The sequence below is a fragment of the Pangasianodon hypophthalmus genome, chromosome 1 (assembly GCF_027358585.1).
Source record: "Pangasianodon hypophthalmus isolate fPanHyp1 chromosome 1, fPanHyp1.pri, whole genome shotgun sequence".
Classification (NCBI taxonomy): Eukaryota; Metazoa; Chordata; class Actinopteri; order Siluriformes; family Pangasiidae; genus Pangasianodon; species Pangasianodon hypophthalmus.
This window is the reverse complement of record NC_069710.1, coordinates 9,450,696-9,465,873: the sequence shown is the minus strand read 5'-3', so window position 1 is coordinate 9,465,873 and position 15,178 is coordinate 9,450,696. Positions and strand designations below refer to the sequence as shown.

The window sequence follows — 15,178 nt, the reverse complement described above, 5'->3', positions numbered from 1 at the left end:
CGGGGAGCAGTTGGGGGTTTGGTGCCTTGCTCAAGGGTCTCACCTCAGTCGTGGTATTGAGGGTGGAGGAGGTCAATCACTCCCCCCACCTACAATCCGACTCTCTAGCCATTAGGCCACGACTGCCCCCATGAAGCATGAAATTCATTAAGTATGAAATTAGTAAATATGTGTAGAAATAGGTTTAATGGCTTTATATTTGTTATATAATGTTCTTATAATATGAAATATTAGGTAACTTCCTTTATTCAGTATATATGCACTTGCTAAGATATTTTTTGCAGTGTCAAGAATTGATCTCATTCTGTTCTGGCACAAAACTGCCTTTGTGTTATGGGCTGCTGTGGTGACAACAATGTGGTCCCCTCTGCATCAAGCATAGCTCCTTACATTTGCTGTTGAGCTCTTCACAACCCCATTCAGAATGAATAATGTGCTGGTGCAGGTGAGAGACTAAAGGGTAATCTGTTGCATCACATAATACATTCTGGGCAATAGACCTGTCCAGGTACCACTGCATACTTTTAACAGGCTCTTCAATGGCATTTGAGCCAACCAAACTTCTCTCCTCACCTGTGTAGGATTTTAAGTGAACAGGCAGCAAGAAAACCATAAAACAATGGACCCACGGGGCAATTTATCTTGGCCAGTCACCTTACTGGCATGTTTTCTGAGCGATGGGAGGAAACCAGAGAACCTGGAGGGGAAAAACAGGGACACAGGAAGAACATGCACAGAACAGCTTAGGATTGTACTTGGGACCCTGGAGCACCACCAGACCATCTCATTTCAAGCACCAGTGCTGGAACCTTGTTGTTTTGTTAGGATTCTTCTTCTTCTTTTTCTTCTTCTTCTCATGGAATTTCACACAGGGATAGAAGACAGTGTCCGCTACCTTCCCAGCAATTTTGGTGTACGCTAAGCCCTCTAGCACGATTGATGGCGAAGCCACCAAACAGGAAGTGAGGGTTATTTCAGATGTGTATTAGTGTATTGTTCCTTTCTATCACATGATGTTGTCATGCAACCATCATTGCTGTACCCTTAGTGCTTGGACCTGCCAGCCACTGCTTTCAGCTTTATTATTATTATTGTTATTATTATTATTTGTTTTTTTTTTTTAACATTTTTTATCATTCAACCATTTTCACTAGGCTAAGATAACAGCAGACTGAAACAGCAAAGTTCCTATTCACTTTGATAGTCATGTCCAATCAGAAACGAGCATGTGATGTTCAATACAGAACTATCGTTTCCATTTTGAGTTAATGTTGTTGCGTTTTTGGATTTGCTGTTGTGTTTTATTTTGTTGTATTTTTGTTTTTGCTGTTGTGTTTTTTTATTTGCTATTGGGTTTTTGGTTTGTTAAAGAGTTTTGCACTTTAGGACCACTGTATGACATAGATTGGACTGCAAACTGGGCATGTACTCATTAATGGGGGCAGTCATGGCCTAATGGATAGAGAGTCGGACTTGTAACCCGAAGGTGAACCTGAAGGTTGTGAGTTCGAGTCTCGGGTCCAGCAGGGACTTGGGGGGGTGAATGACCAGTGCTCTCTCTCACCCTCAATACCACGACTGAGGTGAGACCCTTGAGCAAGGCACGAACCCCCAACTGCTCCCCGGGCGCCGCAGCAAAAAAGGCTGCCCACTGCTACTTCACTTCACTTAATTTGTAACAATTATGTAGAGTGAGCTTATGCATCATTTCTGCAGTTAAATATCAGTTTAGCCACTATATTTGAGTTTACATTTACAGCATTTGACAAATGCCCTTATCCAGAAGGACCTACAGAAGTGCTTTTCAGTCTGCAACTTTAGGCCAGTGGATAAACCACTTGTAGCTAACCTACTTTGTCAGTTGGATCACTGGCAGCAGACTGAGGCTGGATTTGAAAGTGCTGGTGTTATATTATTATTCCTGATGACTTTCTGATGTGATCAAATGTGCAGATGCTGTCTTCCAGTTCTCCAACTCATAGTACTCTTTGCTATACTCACTGAGTTTCCTAGCCTGTTCTATTGGATGATGAGCCCATTTTTCATAATGTGTTGGTATGCTCTTTTTTAGGTGAATATGCTTGGTGACAGTGCAGAAAGGTGCTGATACTGGTTTCTTTGCTGTCTCCGATGTGATTCAACATGGCATTTTACACCAGATGCATGCAGTGTGCAAATAATTTTTTTGCTTAAATTCCATTTTGGCCATATGCCACATGTCTAGCTAGAAACAGTATCAAATATAATATTCTTATATGGTGTATGCTCATGTTAAAAACAATTATATCTCAGCCTGAAGCCTGAGAGCAGCCAAAAGAAATTAATGTATATAATACATACATAATACACTTACGTAGGACAGAAAATTTAAAAATCTGGTATGTTTTGGTTAGGAATGGATCCTCACCTCACTGGGAAAGCACTTTGTTTCTGGAAACATTTCTTTGTTTCAATAACTTGCTTTATAATAATATATGTAGTTTACTTTTGCATGTAAAGCACTTTGAGATTTAATATTTAGAATGTGACTTGTAGCACTTATATTTACACTGCGTTCCACATTATTATGCAAATGTAATTTTTCTCTCTCTTTCCTAAATAATCTATAAAAATGATAGTTCTCATAATTTTCAAGTCATCAAGCATTAGAGTATAACTCGACTGAGGAAAAGCCCTTAGTTGACCCTGAACCTGGGTCTCTGCATAAATGTGAACACTGAACCACCTTGTGGACACTGAACCCCCTGATGGGGCAAAATGGAGGGAAATGTTCAACAAGGCAAGAGGTCTTCGCAGCAAAATGAGTGAAATTCAGCCTAATCTATCCAAGTTGAGAGTGCACAATGTGCATAATGTCCAGGAGTGGTGGAGTATTTTGCAAAATTCAATAACTGTTGCTGCCAGTGACACACACCATGAGACTTACATTCGCTAGACCCTATCCAAGTTGATGGTTGGGTTTGCGTCCACAGTGATGAGTAACACTACAGTGATTATAGGTTATAGGTATTCCATTTTAAAACTAGCAATTTTGTTGTTGCTAAACAGTGTGTAATAAGTGAGAATGAACTTTTGCTCAGTCGGTTCGTTTTTTGGGCTTAGTATTAAACTGTAGTATTGGTTTATGTTTTGACTTTTCCAGCCAACAAAATCAGCACATCATTTCAATTTGGTTCACTTGTGTATCTGGAAAATTCTCAGGAATTCCGATGTGAGGAATTCCAGTCCAAGTTACATACACTAATGTCTTGGCATCCCAAGAGTCTAAATAATCCAGTTAACTGAGGCAAAGTCTTGACTCACTTAAAAGCATTATTATCTTCTTCAAGAAATTCACCTGATAAAGAATATGCATACTTAAACTTAGAAATGTAGTGCTACCCACTGCGCCACTGTGCCTCCAAGGTTGCAGAATTAATTGGTCAAAAAGTGAATTAATGCCTATTATAGGTAGTAACCAGGGCTCGGCGATATTGCAAAAAATAAGTAAATAAGTAAACATCTTATTTATAATATATAAATAAATAAATAAATAATTTTTTTTAGTTCTTACATAATTCAATTGAAAAATAAAAATTTATTTCATTTTTTTAAATTAAAATTGGACTTAAAATGTAGATGTGCAAAAATAGTAACCGCACCATCTATAGCAACTAGTGCAAAAATGGTTCTTTTCAATTAAGGATATTTAAATGTAGGATATTTAAATACAGGTTATTTAAAAGAACTATTGTTTGCACTATCGGCTGTAGATGTTGCTTTTACTATTTGAGCCACCATGTCTTTGGCGATATGAAATACCACTCCATCAATAATTTCTTTCCCCTCGGGGCTCTTCCGGTCGTATGGAACAGCACTAGAAAATGCTTCATTCAACTCGAGGTGGCAACTTGTAATTCCCAGCCTCCAGGCATTAAAAGTGTTCGCTTTAGATCAGTCAATTGTACGGCATTCTCTAAATTCCAGGGGTTTCAATTACCACGACGTAAAATGGGCATTTCTGGAGGTGTTGGGAAAATGATTTTTTTTGCCAAAAAAAAATAATAAGAGGTCACCGATCATGCACAGAATAGTGTTTTTTTTGTGCGGGCATTTCCACTCCCAGGATCAGCTCAGAGAAAAGCATATCTGCGATGGGTAATGAAGGACAAAACAGTCATACATGTTATGTATGTTTTATAATCTTACATTTAAATGATTTTCGAAAACAAATAACCAGAAGAAATGTGCAGTAACCGTCAATAGCGTGATTACGTTTTTCTGTAAGTTGTAGCCAGTCTCTTTACGAAAATTAACCATGGTTTTTCAACAACAACAAAAAAAAAAAAACAGGGTTTTTGTACTTCCATGGTAACCACAAAATAATAATGGTTTTGGTAAACTAACCATAGTTTAAAAGTGTTATTTGTAGTAAAACTGGTTATACAAATGGTAATCAATCCGGTTAAAAAATAAAAATAAAAAAAAAACACATGGTTACCACACTTTTACTATAATAAACCATGGTTAATTTTAGTACTGACCCAATCTTAATTAATTAATTAATTAGTATATTCTAATAAATATCTTTCCACAATTATACTGAGTGAATATAAAGAATAAAAAGATCGTGTGGACAAAAGTATAAACCTCTTCAAATTAATATACTTTGTTTGTATCAGACTGGCTCCCATCAAATTTCAAAATATGTACATCATCAAAAGAATACATCACAATATAAAAGGTATTTGACATGAAACACCTGTGATCAGTACAGGTATCTGAAGTTATAACAGTATGAATGTAATCTGACACGAAACCCCTGCGATCAGGACAGGTATCTGAAGTTACTGTGTATATAAAAGGTATTTGACACGAAACCCCTGCGATCAGAAGAGGTATTTGAAGTAAATGGCTTTTCCCAAACCGCGCATGATTGGTGACCTATGCAGATTCTCAAATAGGCCACGCCTGCCTGATGACGCAGTTTCGATTATGCTGTTCTGAAACCCCTGGAAAAAAGTGAATCCCGTCAATGTACAGACAATGTATTCGCTTGTTAAATCTAAAACATTGACTATATAGTTCACTGTTTGAGGAGGAAAATATACATCACTAATCACAGTTAGCTGGCTATTTTGTTAATAAAAGATCAACATGGAGGAATGTGCTGCCTTTTTATCTTGGCGTTTTTTATTTTTTGTTTTGTTTTGTTTTTATCTGCGTGCGCGCAGAGTTTCGGAGTAGCGCATGTTGTAGGATGCGTTTATCAAGTTAAGAAAGCTGTGTATTTGTTTGCTTCATTTTGGTTGAAAATTTCGAGTAGTATTTATAGTTTTTTTTTTTAATAAAAAATATGTATATGTAAACATGTACAATCTCGATTAGAGCATTCTGAAAATCACGTTAAGGCGTTAATTCGACTTAACCAATTAGCTAATCTTGAAAATAGCCCAGCACTTCTAGTAACGTTCTCGGGCGTTAGCTGTTCCATTTAAGATAACACTATGAAACTGTCTTGGGATTGTAGTTAACAAACAACCTTTGTTACTATTTTAAAGCAACTATTTCCCTGCTTATAAACAAATTAAAATCAAACAGGTTACAAGACTACATAAATTTTTTTTTCAAACATTTCTCCAATATGTCATATAGGCAACACGAAGCATTTCTCACTCGTATTTTGCTCTTTGCCATGAGCTGTAGGATTTCTTGGTGGACATCTTTGAGGTGCTCATAAATGTGTTAAATGTAAGCTTAACACCAAAACCCTTCCCGTTAGGTGACTGGGGGGTGTTTGGGAGGCTATGTTTTCTGCTTGTAAAAATACACAGGAGTGTTTGATATGTGTGCAAAACTCTCTTTTGTACACCATTAATAAACTATATTTATCGAAATGGAAAAAATAATTAAATTCCTGGTTACATGTAATAAAACCCGAAAAAAGATCAGTAGAGTTCCTGTTTGTTGGACTCCATAATAATTCTGTCTCTCTAAAATACATAATCTATATTTATTTATTTATGCATTTGTATTGTGCATCTGACAGATTAAGAAAAGTGCTAATGATTATTTGTTTTCTTTTGTTTGCAGATAGCAGCTCAGGGTCTGGGGATGGAGGTAAGAAAAATTAAAATAATTTTTCAAGGAACATCCAGTCTCATTGCTAAGGCTTCCTTGTTTATACTTCAGAACAAAGCAACTGTCAGAGGCATACCCAGAATAATATGCAATAGTAGTGGGTGGTATGGCCAGAAATTTATATTATGGTACAGTTTAAAATTCTCACAGTATCAGTATATATATATCATGTGCATTCAATTTCACAAGGACCTATTATTAGAGACAGTAAGATATTTTCTTATTGTACCAAAAAATAAATAGATAAAATGCTGTTCCCTACTGGACAAATAACATCAAACTGAAATGAAAGCAGAGATAAAACATAGATGGAATGCCAGTCCATAGCAGTGCATTACACACACATTCAACCTGGAGGAATCCCACATGGACATGGGAGAACATGGAAAAACTCCATACAGAAGGTAACTTAAGCTCAGGACTGAACACAAGATCTCAGGAGATAAAACAGAGGTTTGATATTGGCCTATATTTAATTTTTTTCCCCTTTTCCTTCCGTTTGCCTCTGGTAGTATTTCCTTGAGGAACAAAGTATATGTCGGCTCTAGTAAACAATTTGATGGTGGGTTTGATAATGAATTCAGCTAGTTGGACTAGGGTAAAGAATCCCAGTTGCTCTAATCTTGTTGTAATTCACAATTTCCTGTCTCATGTTTTCAATTTTCACATGGAAAAAAATATCACTACTATACAGTCAGTTCAGAAAATATTCAGATATAAACTAAATGTTTAATTTAGCCTGAAGTCTACATCATACATTATTTACAAATATGTTATTTAATTTTACATTATATATTTGTTCATAATCATGCATTTGTCATTCACATTAAACATATAGCATTTGCATGAATTTATAATTAAATCTCTCTAAATGAATAGGGATTTATGTATTTACAATGATGACCCTAAGTAAGCACCGTGGCACTAAATATAACACTTACATATAAATTAAAAAAAAAAAAGATAGGAATATATTTAATACAACAATAATTTAAATTTTAATTTTAATTTAAATAATATGGTCTGGGTTCAGGCTAAATTTAGTATTTTAAGATTATATTCTGTATCTGGCATGTTAAATATTTAAAAACATTTGAAATGAAACATTACATCTGAACATTTGACAAATATTTGACTTATTTTAAATGCTTGTAATGAATCATAAGTTATGGTGTCTGTGGAATGTTTATGGGTAGCAAGAACAAAAATGAGGAATCAGGAGGCAGGCTTGGGGTTAACAATCAGTTTTTTTTATTTTTCAGGTGCTTTTCAGCACTTCATATCTTGTGGTCTCACACAGAGACACGAACACACACACACAGTTCAGGTCAGCTCTCGCTGTGTGGCTCTCATCTCTCTCCCTGGCGTGCTCTCATGTCTCCCCTTTATCTCCTCACCACTGATCACTGAACATGGGACAAGGGGCAGGGGTACAACATGGCTCCCTGCCCCCTGTCTGATGCATCAGTCTGCAAAACAAAGGGGAGAAAGAAGTCAGAAGAATGTAAGACTGGTTATTCAGCTTTTATCTGAATAAAAGCCCATTGGCACAGCACTGTCCACTGGACCAGTTCTGGCATTCCTTTTTAGTGAGATCAATCAGAGGGCTGGTGATATCTGAATAGGCACAAACCTATGATATTAGCCTGCCAACCCCAGAAACTGTCTCCTTTCTGGTCTTGGGTCTCAGGCAGGTCGCAATCGCTGTGGTTTTATAATTTGGGGACACACCTGGCCTTGACCCAAGTGAGAAAGCCCACATGATATTGTACTTCAACTGTCCAATTGCCCAATTCTTTGGGCTTGCCATGAGTCCCGCCCATCTCGAGGATCTCAGGACAGCCCTAACATGTTAAATGTGCCACAGGCACTCATTTCTCTTTATAATAATCTCATCTAGGTAAGCAGTGGCATAGGCAGCATGTGGGCAGAGGAATCTGTTCATGAGTCGTTGGAAAGTGGCTGGGGCTACGAATTACCACAAAGAAATGGTGACAAATTGGTGTAAACCAAATGGAGTGAAAAAGGCTGTTTTCCCAATGAAACATTGGAGTCTAGGGGATCCGCACAATATATCTTTGTCAAATCTAGTGTTGAATAAAAGCAAGCCACGTCTAACTGATCGAGCAGTTCATCAATGCATGGCAATGCGTGGACTTTTCTTAAGTCCACACAGAACCAGACCAAGCCTCATAGGTGACATCTCCAACTCGACATGTGACCTCAAATGGTTCTTGCCACTTTGTGAGTAATTTATTTTACTCAAAAAAAGTGGGTAATAATAAAAGCACTTGATCTCCTGGTGCAAACTCCTAAAGCCAGGATTGATGTTCTTGTGCACATACTAAATTTTCCTGCATTAATTGACCCAATCTGTCAAGTGAGACATTGGGGCTCACTTGAGGGGGGCTGCCTGCCCCGGATATGCTGCCAAATTCAATTCAATTTTATTCACATAGCACTTTTAACAATGGACATTGACACAAAGAAGCTTAAGTTTATATTAAATTTAAATTTAAATTTTAAGTTTATAAATTTATCCCTAATGAGTAAGCCAGAGGCAAGAGTGGCAAGGAAAAACTCCCTGAGATGATATGAAACCTTGAGAGGAACCAGACTCAAAAGGGAATCCATCCTTATCTGGGTGACAACAGATAGTGCAACTATAAATAATTATCTTCTATAACTGTGTACTACATGGTCAAAAAGTGCAATTGTGTAACCAGGAAATTCATCATAGTTTTCACGTGAAGTGTATTTTGTTGAAGTTATTAAACTGTTAACTGATGGAGGCTGACTGGTCATGGCAAATTGTAGTCCTAAGCATTTGTAGCAAAGCTGTTTGTGTCAATTGGAGTCCAAAGCCAGCTTCATGGTTTCTAAGTGGTACCATCAATAGTAGTCTCAGAAGGGGTCAGGATCACTGGTATCTCAGGAGTAGAATGTGTAGCTTGAGACAGAGAGAGAGAGAGAAACGCAGATTATTAGGTATGCTTATTGCCATGTAATGGTTAAGAAACATTACATCCAAACATCCCAGTTCACCACAACACTCTATGCCCATGAACCCTCTAGATATGCTCCTTTACCTAAGAAAAACTTCACAAAAGGCTTGAATTGTTTAGTTTTCAGCCTAGACTTAAACTGAGACTGTGTTTGAGTCACAACACTAATTGGAAGGCTGTTCCATAACTGTGGGGCTTTGTGGGGCTCTGCCCCCAGCTCTAGCCATCACTATTCGAGGTACCAACAAAATAGCCTGCACCTTTTGATTGAAGTAGGTGTGACGGATCATAAAAGACCAGAAGTTTGGTCAACTACTGCGGTGTGAGACCATTCAGTTCTTTATAGTAGTATTTTATAATCAATATGAAATTTGACTGGGAGCCAATGCAGTGTGGATAAGATAGGCGTGATGTGGTCATATCTTCTGGTTCTAGTAAGGATTTTTGCTGCGGACTTTTGCTGCTTCTGGACTGCTGCTTTATGCACCTACTGGAACATCTAGATGGCAAGGCATTACAATAATCCAGCCTAGAGGTAACAAAAGTGTGAACTGGTTATCTTAGCGATATTTCTGAGATGAAAAAAGTTACTAAGCATCCAGTGTCTAATATCCTTTACATGTATCTTAACTTTATTAAGCTGGTGTCTCTCATCTGGCTTTGCGGAAACAAAGCATCAGCATAACAGTGGAACAGCATAAGAGCATAACATTTGTGTGGCATCACACAGTGGAAGCTAATACCATGTTTACGAATAATTTTACCAAGAGGTAGCATATATAGAGAAAAAAGCAATGGGCCTAAGACAGAACCTCGTGGAACACCAAACTTTACTTTAGTATGCATAGAGTAGTCCCCATTTGCATCTACAAAATGATAACGATCAGTCAAATAAGACCTGAGCCAGGAGAGGGCTGTTCCCTTAACTCCAACACCATTTTCTAGTCTATCAAGGAGAATAACTAACCAATATGATCAATGGTGTCAAAAGGTCTGCACTAAGGTCAATTAACACAAGCAAGGAGACACAACCCTGAGGCCAGTAATAGGTCATTTACTACTTTTACATTTACTATATAAAAAGTGCTTTATCAGTGCTATGATGAGGCTTACATCCTGATTGACAGAGTTCATGAATGTTATTCCTTTGTAGGTATGAGCATAACTGCTGTGCTAAAACCTTTTCTAGGATCTTGGAGATAAGGGGGAGGTTTGTTATTGCCCTATAGTTGGACAGCTGAAAGGGGTTGAGGTCAGGTTTTTTTAATCAGGGGTTTGAAGGATTTAGGTACATAGCCAGTAATAAGGGACAAATTTATTATTTTTAGAAGAGGTTTGATTGCTTCTGGTAGTATCTGTTTGGTAGTATCTGAAACAGGTAGGTAAGGGATCTAGTAAACAAGTTACTATACTATATAATATACTATACTTGATGAGGAAATTAGTTCAGTGTCTCGAAGGGGAGTAAAACATTCTAATCGCTGATCTGATATGGTTATATTGTCACCTACATGGTTAGTTATCAAATTGTCTGGCTTTAACTTATCAGGCAAAAAATTTAAACTATTATTTTCTATTATGTCATTGAAAAAAATTCATGAAGCCATCGCTACTACATATTGATGGTGGGCATGCTTCTGTGGTGGTCTTATTCCTAGTTAAATTTGCTACAGTATTAAATAAGAATCTAGGATTATTTTTATCTTCTATTAGGGAGAAGAGATATGTTGATCTCTAAGAGCTTTTCTATAGCTTTGGAGGCTTTCCTTCCATGCTGTTTGGAATACAGCAAATTTAGTTTGATGCCATTTACATTCTAATTTTCAAGTGGTCTCTTTTAAGCTGCATGTGTGATCGTTATACCAGGGTGCTAGTTTTTTCTCTCTAATTATTTTTCTTTTAAGTGGAGCTACATTATCTATTGTAGCGGAATATTGACTCTAAGCATTCAGTTGCCTGATCAAGTTCTTTGAGGTCAGACAGTGATCCAATCAAAGTTGATAACTCTGGGAGATTATTGATAAAACTATGTGCAGTAGCTGACGTGAATGTACAGTTGGGGACATAAGTTTACATACGCCTTGCAGAATCTGCAAAATGTTAATAATAAAAAAAAAAAATGAGGGATCATAAAATTGCCTTTTGTTTTTTTTTTTTTTTTTTAGTACTGCCCTTAATACTACCCTTTTTTTAGTATTGCATTTAGTACTGTCCTGTTCACATGACAGATGTTTACATGTAGTCCACAAGACACAATAATAATATCTCACAAGCCCACATTGTAGCTTAGTGAGGATAAAATCCTGGCTTAATGATGGATGGAGGATGCAATGTCTACTACAACATCTGGGAGGCTTTAAAACCATGTTCAGCTATAACTTCAGTAGCGTCTGAACAAGTCTGAATCAGCCTCTTTGAGCTGCTATCCCCCTGGATCTTAATGTAGTGTGTTGCCTTGAGCATCAGTGAATGTTTGCACCTTTGATAATAGTTGTGTACAAGTCCCTCAGTGTCCTAAGTGTAAAAAGATGGATCTCAAAATCATATAGCCACTGTTGGGTCAAATATGCAGAAGATGGTGGAAAAGCAAAGAATGTGCAGGACCTGGAGGATTTTTCTGAAGAACAGTGGGCTGTTTAACTGCTCAGGACAAACAAGGGACTCATGAACAACTATCATAAAACAAAAACAGTCGTTGATCATCCAGGTAAAAAAACACAGTATTATAAATCAAGCATATGTAAACTTTTGATCTTGTGAGGCATGGGGCACTCCTCCCCCTCCACCACTTGGGACAACAAGGTCTTGCAACCTCTTATATAGGCTATACCTGTATAGGCTTATATATGCTTTATGTTTTTTCCAAATATTTCCAAAAATATATAATGGTATGAAAGAGATTTAAGAAGAACTTTCACATAATAGTATCTTGCATACTAAGAACATACATGTCCTTAGTCTCTCATCATTAATCACGCAAAATGGTAACAACGGTTGCAAGTTGCTGGACGTAGTAGTATATTCAGCCATTGTATAGTATTGTTAATTTTTTAGTGTTTATTGATTATTATTATTATTATTTAATTTTCAATTGTTGAATGGACAAATTAACTAAGCCTATGGTATGTTCAATCAGTCAACCATTCACGTGGTGAAGAAGCAAACAACATATAAATAATCTCCGGACATGATCTTGAATATTTTGAAGACACAAAAATCACTGCTATTAAACAGGTTTAGAGCAGTTTTGTTGATTTTGTAATTATAGGCTGGATAAAATCTGATATGCTGTGTACAGTGTAATATGATGAACTATTGAAACAATTTGGCAGATAAATACAAAAAGGTGAGGTAGAGTATGAAGGAGGTTTAATACTTTAATGACACCGAAGGACTTATAAATACTTATAAATAATTACTTATAAATATAAGTACTTAAGGACTTTTTTAATTTAAGGACTCTTTGCAGTTGTAATTTTAGAGTGAACTGCTCTAAACTGAGGACAGGTACAGTATGCTGCACAAAATTTTTGAGCCGAGTGCAAGTGACAACAAAAGACAATTTAAAAATTAAAAATAAAAAAGACTAATACAATAATATATAAGAGAAGTTGGCAAGCATTGAAATAAATCTAGGAGTCTAGTTTATTGCAAATGTATTGTTGCATGAATAGTCCTAGCTGTAATTATCACATTAATCACTGTAAATTTGGTTTAAAAGTAAGTCTTCCACCCTCATTATTTGGCAGCTGATCCAGCATCTGATCCAGCATTTGGTGCAGCGTGTTCTATTTTTTTAATTCTATTTTTTGCATTTACTTTTTTTTTGTTTTTGTTTTTGAAATTGTGTGGCAGTGTGCACAGCTTATGCCATGAGTACACCAGTATGCCATGAGATACTAAATTGTGGTTAGGAAATCATAATGTGTGCATGGGATACATTACATGTGAGCATGGGCTAATTTATTATGATTTTAATGGGCTATTTTGAATGAATGAATAAAATAATGCCAGTGTTTTTGTTAACTGGTTGTGCTATCCTGTAAAGGAATAGACCAAGCATAGTCCAGGGTGAGACACACATTTGTTTAGGAAACTCCACCCCACGCACGCAAATCTCACACAAATGCGCTCTAGTCTGTTGATATGTCTGAATACCAATGTGAGAAATTTTAGTATTATCTTCTCACTATGTGTGCATAGCACAACTCTAATACAGTTCAAGTTGATCAGCACAGTTCATAGTATTCATCCTGATAGGCTGAATGGCTACAGTATAATGGTCATTTATAGTAAAAACAAACTACTTATTTGTGTCTGTCATAGCATTCTGAATGACTCCAGCTGACTCTTAATATAGACACAGATGCTATTTCAAAGGTTTTGTGAATTATCAAAATGAATTTTAATGTATGCAGTTATTTTTTTGCTTTGAAATTAGATTTGAGAGAAAGTCTGCAAATTCCTGTAGAAATTCAAAATACTGTCCTGTACTGTCCTAATGGTCTAATTCTTATTACTAATTAGAAGAATGTAGTTAACTTTGTTTTGTGGCCATGTAGGTTGTGCTAAAACTGATGTAAAGGATTTGAAATCTTTTAACATTTGTATACAGATTTCTGGGTTTGCCCATTCCTAATGTATTGATGGCATATAGACAATGGCAGTGTATGTAGCTGTATCTGGGAGGGCTAGCCTTATTTAAAGGTCCATACTCATTTTGTCTAATCCAAGTATCTTAGACAAAAGTCCCTGATCAGTGATGGTTTCATTTACAATAACAACTTTAGTTAGTGTCAGATCAAAGGTGCTGGCAGTGAGTTTAGCAGTATCTAATTTTATGTTAATTAGTTCAGTGACAATATAAGTTCAACCACCAACACCATATATTGCATTGTCTATATGTTCTTCCATGTACTGTATATACACTTGCATACATTGGCTTTCAACAGGTAAACAAACTTCTGAACCTGGTTTACCAACAGCCTTTAGGAAAAGTCTGTGGATGGTTGGTGGCAATGTCAGTGAAAATGGCCAGTAAAAGTACCTGTAGTCCATTCAGTTTGTTAGGTTTAATTTGAGATATTCTTAGAAAAGGTTCAGTGTTTGGCACATGTGAGAAATGGTCTGTGTAAGCATGGGTTCTTTTGGATACTTTCCGACTTGTGCCGCATTTGAAGTAACAAAAATGATTATTTTCATTCAGCTTCTTCCATAACAACAAAAGGCATCAAAAATATAACTTGAATAAGAATATTAAAATAAAACTTACACTGATTGTGACTGCGGTCAGAAAAGATGTCGCTCCCTGCTCTACAACCCATACTTCCTGTTTTTTCTGGACCGCCGCCCCTAATACAATTTTCCTTGCTACTGCCCTCTTCTGACTGTAAGCTACCAATGCTTTACATTACACTATGGCAAGTATACAAAAACATGTAATACATAACATAAGCATCTATAAGTACATAAGGAAGGTACTCTTTAAAGTGGCGCTTACATTCCGGCCCGTAATTGTCTTGTATAACAAACAATTATCATAATAAACATACTTACATTCAGTACTTCAAAATTTACCTTACTAGTGGGCTATATTATACAAAAACATTATAACTAACAACAAGTTTTTACAAGCCCCCCTTATTTGGAACTGGAACTCTTTTGATTGTCCATAATTTCTTCCTTTTTTGATAAACAAAGTCTCTGTTCAAGTTTACTTCTTATTGCTATTCAATATGAAACAAGCCTGAATAATCTTCGGAGACAGAGGTTCAAGCACATGACTCCCATCGGAGATCAGTCTTTACCACTGTCTCATAACACTGTCCATCAACTTCAAGCAGTAAACAAAGCTTGGTGATAGGTCTCAGAAAAATATTACTGCTAGTCTTCAGCCAAGCTTGACGAACTCTTCCTTTATTATCCTCGAGTGTCTCAATGACTCGCCCCAGAATCCAAGAATTTCTGGGAGCTGAATCGTCGATCACAAGCACAATGTCGCCAACAGCAATGTTACGTCTTGGGTGCAACCACTTTTGTCTTTGCTGAAGGTC

At 36.7% G+C, this 15,178-nt stretch overlaps 1 protein-coding gene across 1 annotated transcript in view; it reads left to right on the top strand.

The window, feature by feature from the left end:
• tmeff1b (transmembrane protein with EGF-like and two follistatin-like domains 1b) overlaps nt 1-15,178 on the top strand; it is a 66,165-nt gene that overhangs the window by 28,251 nt on the left and 22,736 nt on the right. Inside the window, exon 4 of the mRNA XM_026947170.3 lies at nt 6,073-6,099. Coding sequence (XP_026802971.1) covers nt 6,073-6,099 — 27 coding nt within the window. The remainder of the gene's footprint in view (nt 1-6,072; nt 6,100-15,178) is intronic.